Source organism: Manacus vitellinus, unplaced genomic scaffold (genome assembly GCF_001715985.3).
Source record: "Manacus vitellinus isolate BGI_N305 unplaced genomic scaffold, ASM171598v3 scaffold_26_pilon, whole genome shotgun sequence".
In the NCBI taxonomy this organism is placed as follows: Eukaryota; Metazoa; Chordata; class Aves; order Passeriformes; family Pipridae; genus Manacus; species Manacus vitellinus.
The window spans coordinates 12,001,015-12,015,487 of NW_021939960.1; the positions used below are offsets into that span (position 1 = coordinate 12,001,015).

The 14,473-nt window shown below is 50.5% G+C and overlaps 1 protein-coding gene across 1 annotated transcript in view; it reads left to right on the top strand.

The window, feature by feature from the left end:
- The window catches only part of MYBL2 (MYB proto-oncogene like 2), a 14,916-nt gene extending 1,156 nt beyond the window's left edge, over positions 1-13,760 (top strand). Inside the window, exons 2-14 of the mRNA XM_029960438.1 lie at positions 497-590; positions 1,748-1,819; positions 2,197-2,289; positions 3,958-4,178; positions 4,337-4,493; positions 5,244-5,516; positions 6,735-7,124; positions 8,697-8,836; positions 9,132-9,231; positions 9,840-9,953; positions 10,508-10,624; positions 10,791-10,937; positions 13,074-13,760. Coding sequence (XP_029816298.1) covers positions 497-590; positions 1,748-1,819; positions 2,197-2,289; positions 3,958-4,178; positions 4,337-4,493; positions 5,244-5,516; positions 6,735-7,124; positions 8,697-8,836; positions 9,132-9,231; positions 9,840-9,953; positions 10,508-10,624; positions 10,791-10,937; positions 13,074-13,202 — 2,047 coding nt within the window. The 3' untranslated portion in view covers positions 13,203-13,760. The remainder of the gene's footprint in view (positions 1-496; positions 591-1,747; positions 1,820-2,196; positions 2,290-3,957; positions 4,179-4,336; positions 4,494-5,243; positions 5,517-6,734; positions 7,125-8,696; positions 8,837-9,131; positions 9,232-9,839; positions 9,954-10,507; positions 10,625-10,790; positions 10,938-13,073) is intronic.
- The last annotated feature ends 713 nt before the right edge of the window (positions 13,761-14,473 follow it).

The window sequence follows — 14,473 nt, forward strand, 5'->3', positions numbered from 1 at the left end:
GGCCGCCCCGTTCCCGCTCTCAGGCCGGACAGCGGGACGCGGGATGCGCGCAGGGCGGCGGCCCCGGGATCCCCGCGCTGAACGGTCCCAGGGGCTCCACCTGGGCCTGGGTTTGCTCTCTTGGAGCCCTTGGGCTGCTTCCCCGCACCGCCCGGTCGGCGCTGCCCACTCCCTTCGTTCCAGCGATCCCGGAGGTGGGGAACTGGAATGGGGGAATGGTGCCAGCCCCCTCAGATGCAAAGTCCTCCCCGAGGGACAGAGGGAGCAGAAATGAAGAGAAACGCTCCTTACCCTGCTCTGGGCAGCATGAAAGTTACTAGCAGCCGCCAGAGCCCAAAGCTGAGGGTCTCCTCTAAACCTGGGGTGTCTGGACGGATGTTGAGGCTCAGTGCTAGAAGGGACAGATCTGGAGTTCTGCTCTGCATGGTGGGGCTTGCTCCCTCTCCTGCGTTTTCGTCAGAGCTGGAAGTTATAATCTTCATTTTTTTATTTCTAGTGAGGACCAAGATGAGCTGCGCTACCAGGATACCGAATCGGATGTGCCAGAGCAGCGGGATGGCAGGTGCAAAGTCAAGTGGACCCAAGAAGAGGTGAGTGAGAGCCCAGAATTTGCCAAGAGAGGTGTTTTGGGGTGGGCATCTGGCCTGGCACCCTGGGCTTCGGTGACTCCACCCTAGTTCTTACCTGCTGACTATGACCCCACCTCCTGCTGTCTTGCTACTGGAGACGACCATGTGTCTTTTATTCTGATCTGAGGTCTGAATGAGGCTCAGAGTTCAGGGGAGTTTAAAGTGCAGCCTGAAGAGCAAGAGCTCCAACCTCTTTAGCTTAAGCACGTGAGTCCTCAGCGAGGCATCCGCTGCCTGCAGCACTCATGTGAGCAAAGAGGGATTCCAGAGGATGGATGGGGCCTCCAACAAGCTGAATTGTGCAGTGGAAGTGTTCTCCTTTTTCTCTAGCAAAAGCAGGGAGTACTGAAAGTGTTGGAATCATGGCTTCGTCATCCTGGCTAAGAGCATGAAATTAGTTGGGATATTCACTTCCCTCCTCCCAGTTCCTCCATCATTTTTGTTCTCTATGAAAACTACAAGATGTCCTATCTCCCTGGGGTTTGGACACTGAGTAAGGTGGTCTTTGTGGAGAGTTCAAAGCCCTGGGCTCATGCTGGGCAGGGAATAATGTCATGCCTGTTTGCCCATCCAGAGCTCACAGACAAGGACCCCTATAACAGGCTTTTTCTGAGCTGTATGAGTACACACATTCAGGCTATAAGCAGGGATCATGGAAGAGATGCTGTAGAGCCCTGTAGCACCGAAAGACAGAAGACCACCAGGCTAGTGATGGTACACTTCAACCAGTCAGCTTTCCTGGCCAGGCAAAACCAGTGGCTGAGCTGGGAGATGGACTATCTGATCAGGGGTGCACTGGGGCTGGATAAGCAGGCCCTTGACCACAGGGTTAGAACCAGACTGTACTGGAACAGAGCTGAGCTCTTGTTTTGTATTCAGTGTATTAGCTTGTCCTAGTACAGAGCCCAGAACCAAAGTCTGTTCCAGTTGGCTCCGTATACTAGAATGCTGTTAAAGGCTGGTGTGAGCTACTTTCCTCCCCTGAACACAGAATGCCAACAAAATCTTCTTGGCTGTTCAAAATATCTAGCTTGTTCTCTTGATGCCATCAGCCATGGGGTGCCTCTGGCATCTGTTCCCTCAGTATATCTGAAAGTGGGTGTCTTTGTTCTTTGCAGGATGAGCAGCTGAAGATGTTAGTAAGCCACTATGGGCAGAATGACTGGAAATTCCTGGCCAGTCACTTTCCTGTAAGTGACCCCTTGCCCAGCTGGGAATCACAGAGTTTGCATGTTGCTTCTTCTCCTTGTGCTGGTTCTCTGTGTCTGTGCAGTGGGACTGTTCTGTGACAGCAGCTCCAGGCTGTGAAATGGGGCTGCTTCAGGGCAGGGAGACATTGTACAGAGGGCTTTCCAGGGTGAGTCTGTTGGAGCTGGGGTGAGAAATTGAGGTTCCTGTCCCTGTGCCCAGTGCCCTGGGTCTAGGGTCTTAGTAAGTATTTTCCATGTGCTTCTGCAGGTTTTTTGTGGGACAGCCTCTGTGTATGGGGACTGCTACTGCCTTTGGAGATTTTTGGGCTTTTGGAGCCTCCAGTCTAACACAAGGCTATTCTCCTTCCTTTTCCCAGAACCGCAGTGATCAGCAGTGTCAGTACAGGTGGCTGAGAGTGTTGAATCCAGACCTGGTTAAGGGCCCTTGGACCAAAGAAGAGGACCAAAAGGTAAGTCAGGGCCAAGAGGACCAGAGTGTTTGGACTGTCTCTGTCTGCAGAGAGGGTGGAGGAGTTAGACCCTCAGATCTTATGGTAAACTATGTGTAATTCTTCTCACTGAGGGATACCCGTGAGAGCAGCACTGTCTGACCTGCTCTGAGCAGCCTGAGCAGCCATGGTTGTGATGTGCAGGAGCAGCTCTAGGCCTCTTCAGGTAAACACCTTCTCCCTTTCACACAGTACTGCCACAGTAATCTGCAGGGGAGAGAGCTGAAAAGGGAATTAATTCATCTCTGTGCTGGCAGGTCTTCACCTGGCCTGGCCAGGTTGGATTCAAGAGAAAATAAAACTGGCATTTCCTCTGCCACAGTAGGCAGGCTGGAGTGGATGTCGGGTTGGCTGGTAAATCATGACTTTTGTGAGCCTGTTTCTCTGCTATTTGCAGAGTGAGCTAAGAGGGGCCAACTCAGACTCGTCGTCTTGATGTACTTAAGAAAAGTTGGAATAAATTCCAACTTCTACCAAGGTTTTCTGCTACAAAATATCATAGCCTGGCAGATTCTCTGTAACACTTTTGCTCCCTCATTTCTTTTGGTCCCATTACTTTATGTCAAGCATGTCCCAAGGGAGCTTCTCGTTATGTCCTCCCACCTTACAGCAGAGCAGTTGTTGCCTGATTTCCCCTTCCCTTTGTATTGTCCAGACTCTACCAGCCTACCCATCCTGGCCAAGCTGGGCTCCAGCTCTCTCCTCCCAACCCTGCACACTGCTTTGCCCCAGCTCCTTGGCCTGTGCCTCAGTTTGGCACCTTTGGCCCATTTGTCTGTGCTTGACAGACAAGGGTCTGCAGTAGGGACATTTGTGCTATGCCAAGAGCACTGAGCATCACCTCTCTACCTGCACCTTTCAGCTGAGCACAGCTGGCCAGGGTGGAATGTACTTTGAAAACTCTTCAGCTAGGATTTTGGTAGGCTGAACATTGCAGGAAGTAGATGGTTTCATCCTGACTGTGCCCTGGACGTTGTAGGGGCTCGGAACAGTTTTTGTGCCCAGAAGCATTTGCATTGAGGCTCAGGCAGAAGTGACAAAGCCCTGGGTGAAGGGGAAGAGGCAAAGTGGATGGCTCTTAAGTGAATGTGGCTTGTTTAGGCTTTGAAGGTCTCCCTGAGTGTGTGCTGGTGCTAGCAGAGCATGGACCTGCAGCCCTGGCGTGTCCTGGCTGTAGCACACTGGGAAAGGGAGTAGCAGACCAGTGCAGAGCTGATGGGGACTGTTGTCATGCAGGCAGGTCTTCAGAAGAAGGGAGGGCAGAGGAGCCTTAGAGCAGGTGGGACTTGGCCCTTGCTCAGAAATGGGCATGTTTCTCAGTCTGGGCCCCTTTGCCTCTGGTGCACCTGCCAGTCTCCACCTCATCTTCTTGAAGTGGTCATCTGCATTCACAGGTGCCCTGTGTCTGCATGGAAACAGCCTCTTACAGAAATTTGGCAGAATCATTGCTCTCGTGAGGGTTGGTACACCTGACTGTCCTTGCTGGATCCCTCCAGCTTTTCCTCCTAAGGGGCCCTTGTCTGCCCTTAACTAGTCCCAGGAGAGCTGAAGAGCAAAGCCTGAAGATGAGTGTATTGACCTTCCTCTCCTTTCTTCCATGTCTTTATTTCCCTCCCTCTCTCTTCAAAGGTAATTGAACTGGTTAAAAAATATGGCACCAAACAGTGGACCCTGATAGCCAAGCACCTGAAAGGGCGGTTAGGGAAGCAGTGCCGGGAACGCTGGCATAACCACCTGAACCCCGAGGTGAAGAAGTCCTCCTGGACAGAGGAGGAGGATCGTATAATTTTTGAGGCCCACAAGGTCCTGGGGAATCGCTGGGCGGAGATTGCCAAGCTGCTGCCTGGGAGGTAGGACCTCTTTGCTCACTGCTGCCTTCCCAGCTGGGTGGCCCATGGAGATCCATGTGTTAGGCTCCCGGGAGGGGGCTGGGGAGTGTGTTGGAACTGTTAGCTGTACTTTAGAGCTACTGTAAATGGTGATTTGTTTTCTTCTGCTTTTTCTGCAGGACCGACAATGCTGTGAAGAATCACTGGAACTCCACCATCAAGCGGAAGGTGGACACGGGAGGCTTTCTCAATGAAACTAAGGAGTCCAAGTCACTGTACTTGCTCGTGGAGGTGGATAACAAGGAGAGACAAAGTCAAACGACACCCGAGAGCCAGGTACTGCACCAGCACTTGCAGCAGGCAAGTGGGTCAGTCCTCTGCTCTGCTAATGTGTTTTGGAGCTGTTCATCCACCCTTCTGCTGCCTCATGCTACCTTTGCTGTAGCCTGGTGTCTGCATAGACTGACTGTGCCTTCTCCAGCCTTTTCCAAGGGACTGACTCTTGGGAGATCTCTCCCTCCAGGAGCTAGAGGTGTGATGGGAGCCCAAGTGTGTCATATGCTAGAGCTGTTATCTTGCCAGTCTGAGCATCAGGTCTATCTTGGACACTGAAGGTTCTTTTGGCTTTGTTGTGCTGTTGCTGGTAGGAAAAGGAGGCTGCTCTAGACAGTGTGTGTGTGTGGGAGCATGGTGAAGAGATACTGTGTTTCTTTCCTCTAAAAAAGGAAGCAGGGAAGGACACCAAATTATTGTGTTCACGAAGAAAGCATGTGGTTTTTTGAAGGCAGGCTCTTGGAAAATAGGAAATGCAGAACTTGTGCTACCTGTTCAGCCTATGTTCAGTTTTCTCCTGGGATACTGTTAAGAGAAATCTTCAATTAAATAGTCCTGTGCTTGTTATGTTGCATGGACTCCTGCTCAGGTAGTGTATGGGACAGAGCAGTGAGGGAGAATGGGGATGTAAAACTGAATGGCAGATAGGAAACCTGAATGTGTACAGGGACTCTTGTTCTTTGTACCCAAGACTTGCCGTTGTTCCTTTGTTTTCTACTAATATCTGGACTTTCTTTGCTTGTATGTGTGAAGAATGTCCTGCCGAACTGGCCGGTGGATATCTCTGAGATAAAAGAAGAAGATGTCAGTGATGAGGAGGTGACGGGTGTACAGGAGTTGCCCTCGGAGCTGCCAGCGGCAGAACTGGCAGAGCAGAACATGGAGGGAACTCCAGAAGAGGCAGCAGTGCCTGAGGATGCCACTTCGTTCGTTGAATCACCCTACAAATGGGTTGTCGAAGCTGCCAACTATTTGTACCCAAGTTGTGTGCCAGCCTTCAATGAAGCTCTGGACATGATTGAATCTGTAAGTAACAGTCCCTTGCTCCCCCAAGGGAGACTGATTTTATCCTTCATCCTTGAATGAACTTACCAAGTCCCCTTGCTCATCACCATGGGTGGCCTGAGGAGGGCTGGGTCTGTCATTGCCTTGCAGATTCCTACCATCTCTCTTTCAGGGCTGGATTAGACCTTTCCAGCTCTGCTGGTATTGCTGTGGGCTTGCAGATTTCCCTAGGTGGGTGTCCTTGTGCATGGGCTCTGCTGGTGTGGGAGGCTGTAGGTGCTGGTAAATCTGATATCAAATCCTTCTTTATTGGCCAGAGTGTTCCCAGCACTCATTTTCATAATGGTTCAGCTCATGCTTATTGGCTTTTCTTTCCTCCTGTCATGGGATGGGATGGGACAGGACTGACTGGGAATAAGCCAAGCCCATTTGTACTACGGAGGACAGACCCTTTCATGCTGGCATATGGTCACTGTTTGTTTTCAGTGGAGGTAGCTTCACTGAAACTAGTAATTTTGGGCCAGTCAAGCACTGCTGATGTCCGCTGGGTGACAGAGGCACACCAGGGTGGGAGGCTGGCTAGAATCAACAGGGCACTTTGCTACCACCAGAGGAAAGTGCCTCTGCAGCCCCCAGCCTGCCTGAGTAGCTTATGAGCTGATTATCCATGAAGGATCCACTTTGCCTGTGTATAGGAAGACAGTCTGTGCCCGAGGCTTAGCAGCCCGTATATGGGTCCTTGTATGGTACTGGGTGTTGGTGGGATGGAGCTGTGAAGCAGCTCATCTCTGAACTGGTTTGGTTCTGCTTTCAGCAGTGCAGAGCCCTGTGTCCAGCTCTATCAATGTGCCCAAGACTGTGGTTTGCTGTTGGGTGACGGTCACTTCATTCAGCCCCTGTCTCCAGACCTCTCCCCAGCTGCTTTTTTTGTCCCCTCTCTGGAGGGGTGCAGCTGTTTGTGCGGCTGTGCTGTGAACCGAGCTGGGAAACCAATCTTGCAGAAACATAAAAACCTGCCTGTGCACAAACAGCAGCTTTCAGCTGGGTCAGTGCCCTGATCTGGCTTCCAGCTGTGCCTACAGCAGAGGGGAGGAGGGCTGGAGCTCTCCTAGCCAGGCTCCTTCCAAAGCTTGGTGCCATCACCCACTTACTTCACCTCCTAGTTCAAATTTGCGTCTTCACCCGTCAGCTGCTCAGCTTCGCTCCTGGGCTGCCACTGATGGTTTCCCTTGTGTGCAGGACCCAGACGGTGGGTGGTGTGACCTGACCCAGTTTGACCTGCCTGAGGAACCTTCTGCTGGTGGCAGCAGCAGCAACAACAGTCCCATGAGGCCAACACTGAGTGAGGCCACGCCGTCCCTGCCCAGCATGACCGAGTACCGCCTGGATGGCCACACCATCTCCGACCTGAGCAGGAGCAGCAAGGGAGAGCTCATCCCCATCTCCCCTCATGCTGAGGGGAGCTTTGGCACCCCACCCTCAGTCCTGATGAGGCAGAAGAAGAGGAAGATCTCCCTCTCCCCTGTCACGGAGAACGTCACCAGCACCAGTCTGTCCTTCCTTGACTCCTGCAACAGCATGACCCCCAAGGGCACCCCTGTAAAGACACTGCCCTTCTCTCCATCTCAGGTATAGGGAAACAGCAGGGCCCCGTCTGTGCTCCTCTGCCTGGGCTTGGGCCTGAGCTTTATTAGCGTGTTCATGCTCTGTCTTCTTGCCCTAATGCCATGTATTCCCATCAGCTCTGCCAGCTTTGAATGTCTCTTCTGCCTTGAATGAGACAGTGCCAGTGTGCAGGGTGTATCCCTTTGCTAAAACAAGCCACAGAACTGGGTTCTGGCACTGCTTCTCTTCAGTGCTGCCCTTCCTTTGGGAGCAGCAGACCGCATTTGCCTCTGGGAGTGCTTGCAGCCTCAGAAAAGCCCAGCTACACTGTGTGAGAGGCAGGGCACTGTGGAGAAGCACCACTGTGGGGATGGATCTACATGCCTGCCCATGCTGTAGAGCACACTGCTTCTGTCCCCAGGGCATTGCTGGCCCAGCTGTGGGTAGCAGAGTGGCAGCAGTGAAAATTTGCTTTCCCTGTTTGTTTGCAGTTCAGGGCAGCAAACACCTTGCGCAGACCTCGGCGTTTCTGTGCTTGGGAAAATGCTCCTGGGCTTGTCTTTGTTGCAAAAGGGCCTTGGGGTCTTTTGACCTGTGTCGTGACTCTTACAGTGTCCACATGCTTGTGCACACACAGTCTCCAACATACATCACCTTAGGGCACTGTGATGGTCAAACCCAGTAGTCTCTCATATCTGAAAGTTGTGGAGTTCTGCTTATAAAACAGAATAAAGTCTGCTGTGTTTTCCAGCACAGTTCCCAGAGCAACTTTGCTCAGATTCTTTGTCTACCTGTGCCCTCCAGGCCTTTATTCCTGCAGCCCTGGATGCACATGAGAGAGCACCACAGGACAGTCCAACATGCAGGTTCAGGTTGGCCTTGAATGCAAGGCTAACAAGGACTGGGAAATCAGATCAGGATCTGAAATGTTTAACTTTGCTCAGTGTAAATGACAGGAAAGTCTGGAGTGAATTTGAGAAGGCAATGGGCATGTCCTGCCTCTTGGGCTGAGCTTCAGCCATCAGTGAATGTCACGAACACAGCTCTTCTGTCCTGATAGATTCTTGGGCACAAACCTCATTCCTTTTTTGAGTAAAGCTGTCACTTATTAGCTGTTATGAAGTAAAATCCTAGCAGAGATGAGAGAGTGTGCAGTCTTCTTGCAGTTTAGGCTGAAAGCAGCTCAATGCTAAACTTGTTAACTTGTACACTTTGTGTTACATGGTCTTCCCTCATGTTTGCTAACCTGAGGTTGGAATAGACCTTTGGTGAGCTGGGATTACTGGTGCAAGGAGAGACTTCTCTCCCACACTGTAGCTGGTAGTTGTAGTAGTTGTATCAGCTCATCCCTTACGGGAAGTAAATAACCTTTATAGGTGTGAGGCACCTTCTGGCAACTTTCACATGTGTGTCCATGTACAGAACTGTATGAGTCCATAAGTCATCCTGGTTTACACTGGGACAGCTGCTCAGAATGGGAGTGTTGTCCATACTTCAGATTTTCTCTCCCTACTGAGGAAAAAATAGTGCCTTGTGATGTGATGCGGGGATGCTTGAGACTGACTGTGTTCACTTTTTTTTTCCTGTGCTGTTCAGTTCTTAAACTTTTGGACCAAACAGGATACACTAGAACTGGAGAACCCATCCCTGACCTCCACACCTGTGTGCAGCCAGAAAGTGATTGTCACCACCCCACTGCACAGGGACAAGACCCCTCTGCCCCAGAAGAACTTAGCGTAAGTCCTTTCTTCCTCCTCTTCCCTGAGCAGAGTCCTTTTCCAGACAGGAGACTGGTTCAATTCAAACACACCTCTCAGTACTCGACACTACTAAGAGAGGGGCAAGGCAGGCTGGGGATTTCCTTAAATTAGTGGTTCCCTCCCAAAACAGCTCCACTCTGAGCTGCAGGGAGCAAGTGCCCAGGCTGACTGGGGCCACAGCCAAGTGTTGTGCTCAACTGCTGGGTGGATTGTTGCCTTCTGTGGGTTACAGCAGGTCTGATCCCTTCTCTTTCCCCCTCTCTGCTTTCAGGTTTGTCACACCAGATCAGACGTATGTGGTGGACAACACGCCTCATACTCCCACGCCTTTCAAAAATGCCCTGGAGAAATATGGACCAATTAGACCTCTGGTAATCATTGGGCAGGGCTGTGGCTTGCAGGTGGCAGAAGCATGATGGGGCATGGGGCAGGTTGCAGCAGAGCCGTGAACCAGCTCTTATCTGTGCCAGAACAAAGTGCAGTTTGGTAGTGCCAGGTTGAGATGGGAGGGGACCTTGTCATGATGATCATTTCATTGTAAGTAGCCACAGAACTGTTAGTTCCTCTGGAAACCAGCTAAAAATGCCAAAACCTGCCCTTGAATCAGGCTACAGTGCTTGGCTATGATGACCTTGAGGAAAAGCAAGGAAATGCTCTGCCTAGGCTTCTCTGAATGTGGGTGTTGTGGGGATGGTGGTTTCCAGTATCCCAGGCCTTGTGTGCATACTGGTCTGCTGATGCCACACTTGGGGTTCAGATGATAAGAGTCTCTCATGCCTAGAGATCCTGGAAATCTGTTAGGCTAGCAGAAAACTTGTCATATCTTTTCCAGCTGGGAAGTAAATTGGAAGTCATCTTTGTGTTTGTCCTCCCACTGTGGTCTCTCCTGACCCCGTTATCCCTTGAGAGAAATACTCGTGAGCCTGCCCAGAATACAGACTTTGACTGCCTTGTGCTCTCTCTGCCTTTTTCACACCAGCCCCAGACTCCTCACCTGGAAGAAGACTTGAAAGAGGTGCTCCGAAGTGAAGCTGGCATCGAACTCATCATAGAGGATGAGGTGAAGGCTGAGAAACAGAAAAGGAAACAAGGGGTGAGCTGATTTTGCATCCAGTACCTGCTGCTGAGCTGCCCTCTGCTGTTAGGGGATGTTTTGGTTGGTTTTATTCATCCTGTTGTTGATGTCAAAATGTTTTTGGCCCCTTGACCGCTGTCTTTGAATCAGCAAGAGGCATTTGAGGTTAAGGCCTGCTGAAAATACTGCCAGCCATGTCCTGGTTTATACTGAATTCAGGGCTTGCTAGGAGATGCTGTGTTGCTATCCTACTGGAGAGACCCATGGCACGCTTGGAGCTTCTGGGGCACATTGGGCTCCCAGAAGGCTGTGGGCTGGTACGAAGGGTCTATTGGCTCAGACCTTCCTACTGAAAGGGTCTTTGTCTTCTAAATTGGTGGCTGCAGGTGCCAGGAAGAGAGCACTGGAAGCTGCTGTGCCCTGTGGTGGGGAAGGCTGCAGCAATCCTTCTTTCTGAGATGCTGGGGCCGTGCAGACCCAGGATGACATGGGCTTGGTGTGTACCCTGGGCCCTAAGGATGGCAGTCTTCTGGGTGGATTCATGCTAACACTGTTTTTTCTATGTCCTCCAGTTGCGCAGGAGTCCCATCAGGAAGGTCCGGAAGTCTCTAGCCTTGGATATTGTGGATGAAGATATGACACAAAATCTGCCTGCCCTCCCCAAGACTGTGTGTTTCAAAAGAGCCCAGGTAAGGAGTTCTGCATTCAGAGCAGGGACAGAGCTATCTCTGCTCTGAAAAAAACCCCTGTGCAAAGCAGCCTGTAGCTGCCTTTGAACAGTCCATGTGAATGTGGATGAAAGTTTGTATTTCTTCTTTCCTTATAGTTTTCCTTTTTTTTTTTTTCTCTTTTCAGCCTGTGAATTTCCTGTCAAGGTCCCTGAACCTTTCCTCCTCGAGCAGGAAGAATGACAGTCATTTGCTCAACAGAGCTTTCATGCAAGTGCAGCCAGAGAAAATGTCCTACAGGAAAATGCCAAGCCATTTCAGGCCACCAGCACCAGTAAGCCCTGCAACCTCTGCTCTCTCAGCCAAGAGTTCAGCTGCCAGTGCAGCCCTTGTCCCTCCTTGGGAGGAGGAGTGAGGGATGAAGCTCTGAACTACTGCATAGGCACCACTACACGTTCAGGGCTGTCCCTGCACCAAGCTTGGGAGATAACAACCAGTACTGTCAAACTACAGCCTCCTTCTGTTTCTTTGCAAACCTACTTTCCTGCTGGGGCTCAAAGCCCTGCGGTTGATCAGAGCTGTGACCTGCTTAGCATGTTTGGCCCTGGATTTCTTCATGGGAATTTGCACCCTACCCCAATCCGTCAGGGAATTTGGATGATTGATCTGGCTCTGAAGTAAACTGTCCTTTTCCCAGTGAGCACTCCTTGGGTGGACAGCAGTAAGCTCATTTTTTGTTTCTCAGGGTATGCAACTCTGAAGTGCTATATAAAGCTTAAGCACAAAGGTATTTCTCATCCCTCTGATTTTTAGGGTGTTTCTGGGTGGTGGGGAAGGCTGTGTGCCTTAGCCAGCTTAGGCTGACTTCATCCTACGTTATCCTGAACCCACTGCAGTGTGGAGCTCCATCTGACAGGCTACCCTTGTAGCTTGTGCTGAGGTTGGTGCTGTTACAGCAACCCTTTTCCTCAGCTCTGCACAGTTGGATCCAGGTTGTGCTGGAGTCACAGCAGCCTAAAAATGCCCTCTGGGACATAAACAGATCTCTTTAAAATCTTCACCGCTTACAGGCAGGGTGCATTAGTAGAGGGATATCCCTGCTTTGCCAAGAAGTGTGGCTTAGAGAAGGGGATTTGGATCATGATTTTGCAGGTGTTTGCTTGGACCAAGTAATTGGAGCTCTCTAGTAGCTTGAATGAGGATGGAAACACCTGCTGTCCTTAGCAAAGGGGGGGGGGGGGGGGTGTGGTGTGTGTGTGTGAAACTGCAGCTGGGGGCTCCTGTGGGGGTGGTTTCCCACCCCAGAAGAGCCCAGCTGCTATGTTGTCCTCACTGAGCACCGTAGCTCAGTCTTCAGGAAGCACTGCAGTGAGGGGGGTTGCACCTGTCCCTGCATTAGAGCTGTCTTGTGGAAGCTCTTTCTTCTGAAAGATGAATACTGCTCAGCCACAATAATTCCTTCTCCTTCCCAAAATAAACCCTTCTTAAAGACTTCCATTTCTCCTCCTGTCCTCAGCAGGATCAAGTTGTTCCAAGAGCTAATAGATCCATATAAATAAAGCTTTGGGAGTGACTTGAAGGTGGCAGTGCAGCCGTTTGTGTGGTAACAGAGTACAGATGTGCAGTGAAATCCCATTGCCCAGAGACAGCAGAGCTGTCTGAGCTGCTCCTGGGCTCTGGGGATTTATTGTGCTGGGCTGGTGGTGCTTGCAGTCAGCTACTTATGAAGGGAGCTCATCCAGCTGTGGGCTGAACCTCCATCAGCCCAAAGCCATGCTGGGGCTGTGTGGAACATTCTTGCTATGAGCAAACACTGAAGCTCAAGCTCTGGTTCTCTGCAGTGCATGTAAACAGGTATTTCCAGTTTAGGGCGTTGAGTGTCTTCTGGCTGCATTTATCAGGAGATTCACAGAGGCTTTTCTGAAGTGCAGAAACACCTTGTGGGTGCCCTTTCTGCATGCAGAGACTGAAGCACACCTTATTTTTGGTTATTCCTCTGTGCTGTGGGACCCTGCCGAAACTGAAGACACCTAATTGCTGTTAAGAATCGTCTTCGATCAGCTAGACCTGGGGTTGAGCAGCTCCTGTAGAAATTGTACTGGTTGGGAATAAACCCCAAAGCTATGCTTGAATTTCTTCCATCGCTGGAATCCCTTCAGGGCTTGTGCTTTGGGGTTTTTGTCTTGAGGCAAGTAAGGAAAAGCCCTGAAAAGGTACGTGAGTTGTCCTGAAATGGAGCACTCACCTGGAACCTTACCCTTAGAAATTACTGCCTGACCCTGTGATGAGTAACTGGTGGTGTGCAAGTTTCTCCTGGTTGCGAGATGGGTGCTGAAGTTTGATTTCCCTTAGGTGGTAGCAGATGGTTGATAGGTCTGTTTATTTTTGCAATCTTTTTGAACACGATGTTGACAAGATGTTTGTCCTTTCCCTTAACTCTTTGCACACATCCTTTCTTTTCCCTCTGCAGATGACCAGGGCTTGGAAAGCAGTGGCCTGTGGTGGAACCCGAGACCAACTCTTCATGCAGGAGAAAGCTCGACAGTTTTTGGGCACGTTGAAACAGAGTCACACATCAAGGACCTTAATCTTATCATGAAGGATTGTTCTGCTTCTTGATTTTATTTTTTAAAACTTTAAATAAGTGGAGGGGGAACTGCAGGAAAAAATATCCTCTGCCAGACCTTAGTGTGTGGGAGTGGATTTTTCTTTTCCTTCTGTTCCCAGGTAGATTTATATTGTAACAAACTGGGCTAACTGCTGGCTAGTGTGTGGAATGCAAGCTTTGGGATCATTATCGAAAGGCAAACAAAGGTTGGAGAGATGACAGCAAGACATCTCCCTGCAAGGCCTGAGTTCTGCAAAAATAGAAGGAGGTGGCTGTGGTCCACCTTGGAGCAGCATGTGCACACTGGCCTCACAGCATCCCTGGATTTCCTCTTGACTGCTCTAGTTCCTCAGGAATGGCTTTTGTGAAGGTTTCTGTGTGCCTTGTGCCTCCCTCCCAGATTTCCCCAGGGGATAGAGTTGTCCTCCTTTGCTCAAGGAGGAGGGGAGGGCATGGTGCTTTGGGGTGAACTGTGCTGGGAGCTGGCCCCTTGCTCCCCAGGGGGGTGCTTTTTCACTGCCATGGCTCCAATTGGGAGTGGCAGGTGCCTCTTCCCAGGACTCCTTCTTCAAATAAACAACAGTGCTCACATCCCCCTGTCCCTCAGACTCTGACTCTGCTCAGGGGAGGCTGTGCTGGGGTGGGGAGACGCAAAGTGCTGGTTTTCGTGTGGGATCTTTGCTCTCCTGGCAAGTTGCTGAATTCCTGTTGACTTCTCAGCATAGAAGAGAAAGGACGTTTTCCTCCCCACTCTTAGTAGTTTCATCAGCTGTTTAGAAATTTTGGCTGCTGTCACAGTGTGTTTGAGCTCTGTGTGACTGGGATCTCTGCAGAGCTGCAGGAGTGGATGGAGGCTAGAGAGAGCGGGGGGCTGGGAAAGAGCAACAGGAGTGTGTGATGCCTTCTCTGTTCCCCTTCCTTTTGAGGCCAAAGCTGCATCCATGTAACTATTGTGTGGAAACAGTAGCAGTGTCCTGTTTTAAGATGTAGCCAAGGATGAAATGTGGCCATTGTAGTAATATATTACCTTTTGCAATTGAAAAGGTGCTGAAGAAACAGAAGAGCAATACACCAGTTACACCAGAACAGGAAAAGGTTTTTGGCTGGGGTGGCTGAACAGCAAAGATGTGTGGAGGGGCTGTTCACCCCAGTGCTTTTTACCAGGGTCCCTGTCCCCAGTGTTCTAAATGTAACTGTAACACTTTTTTTACTAAATTGTTTATTACAGTCCCTTTGCAAGAAGGTAGAGCTATGATAAAGAT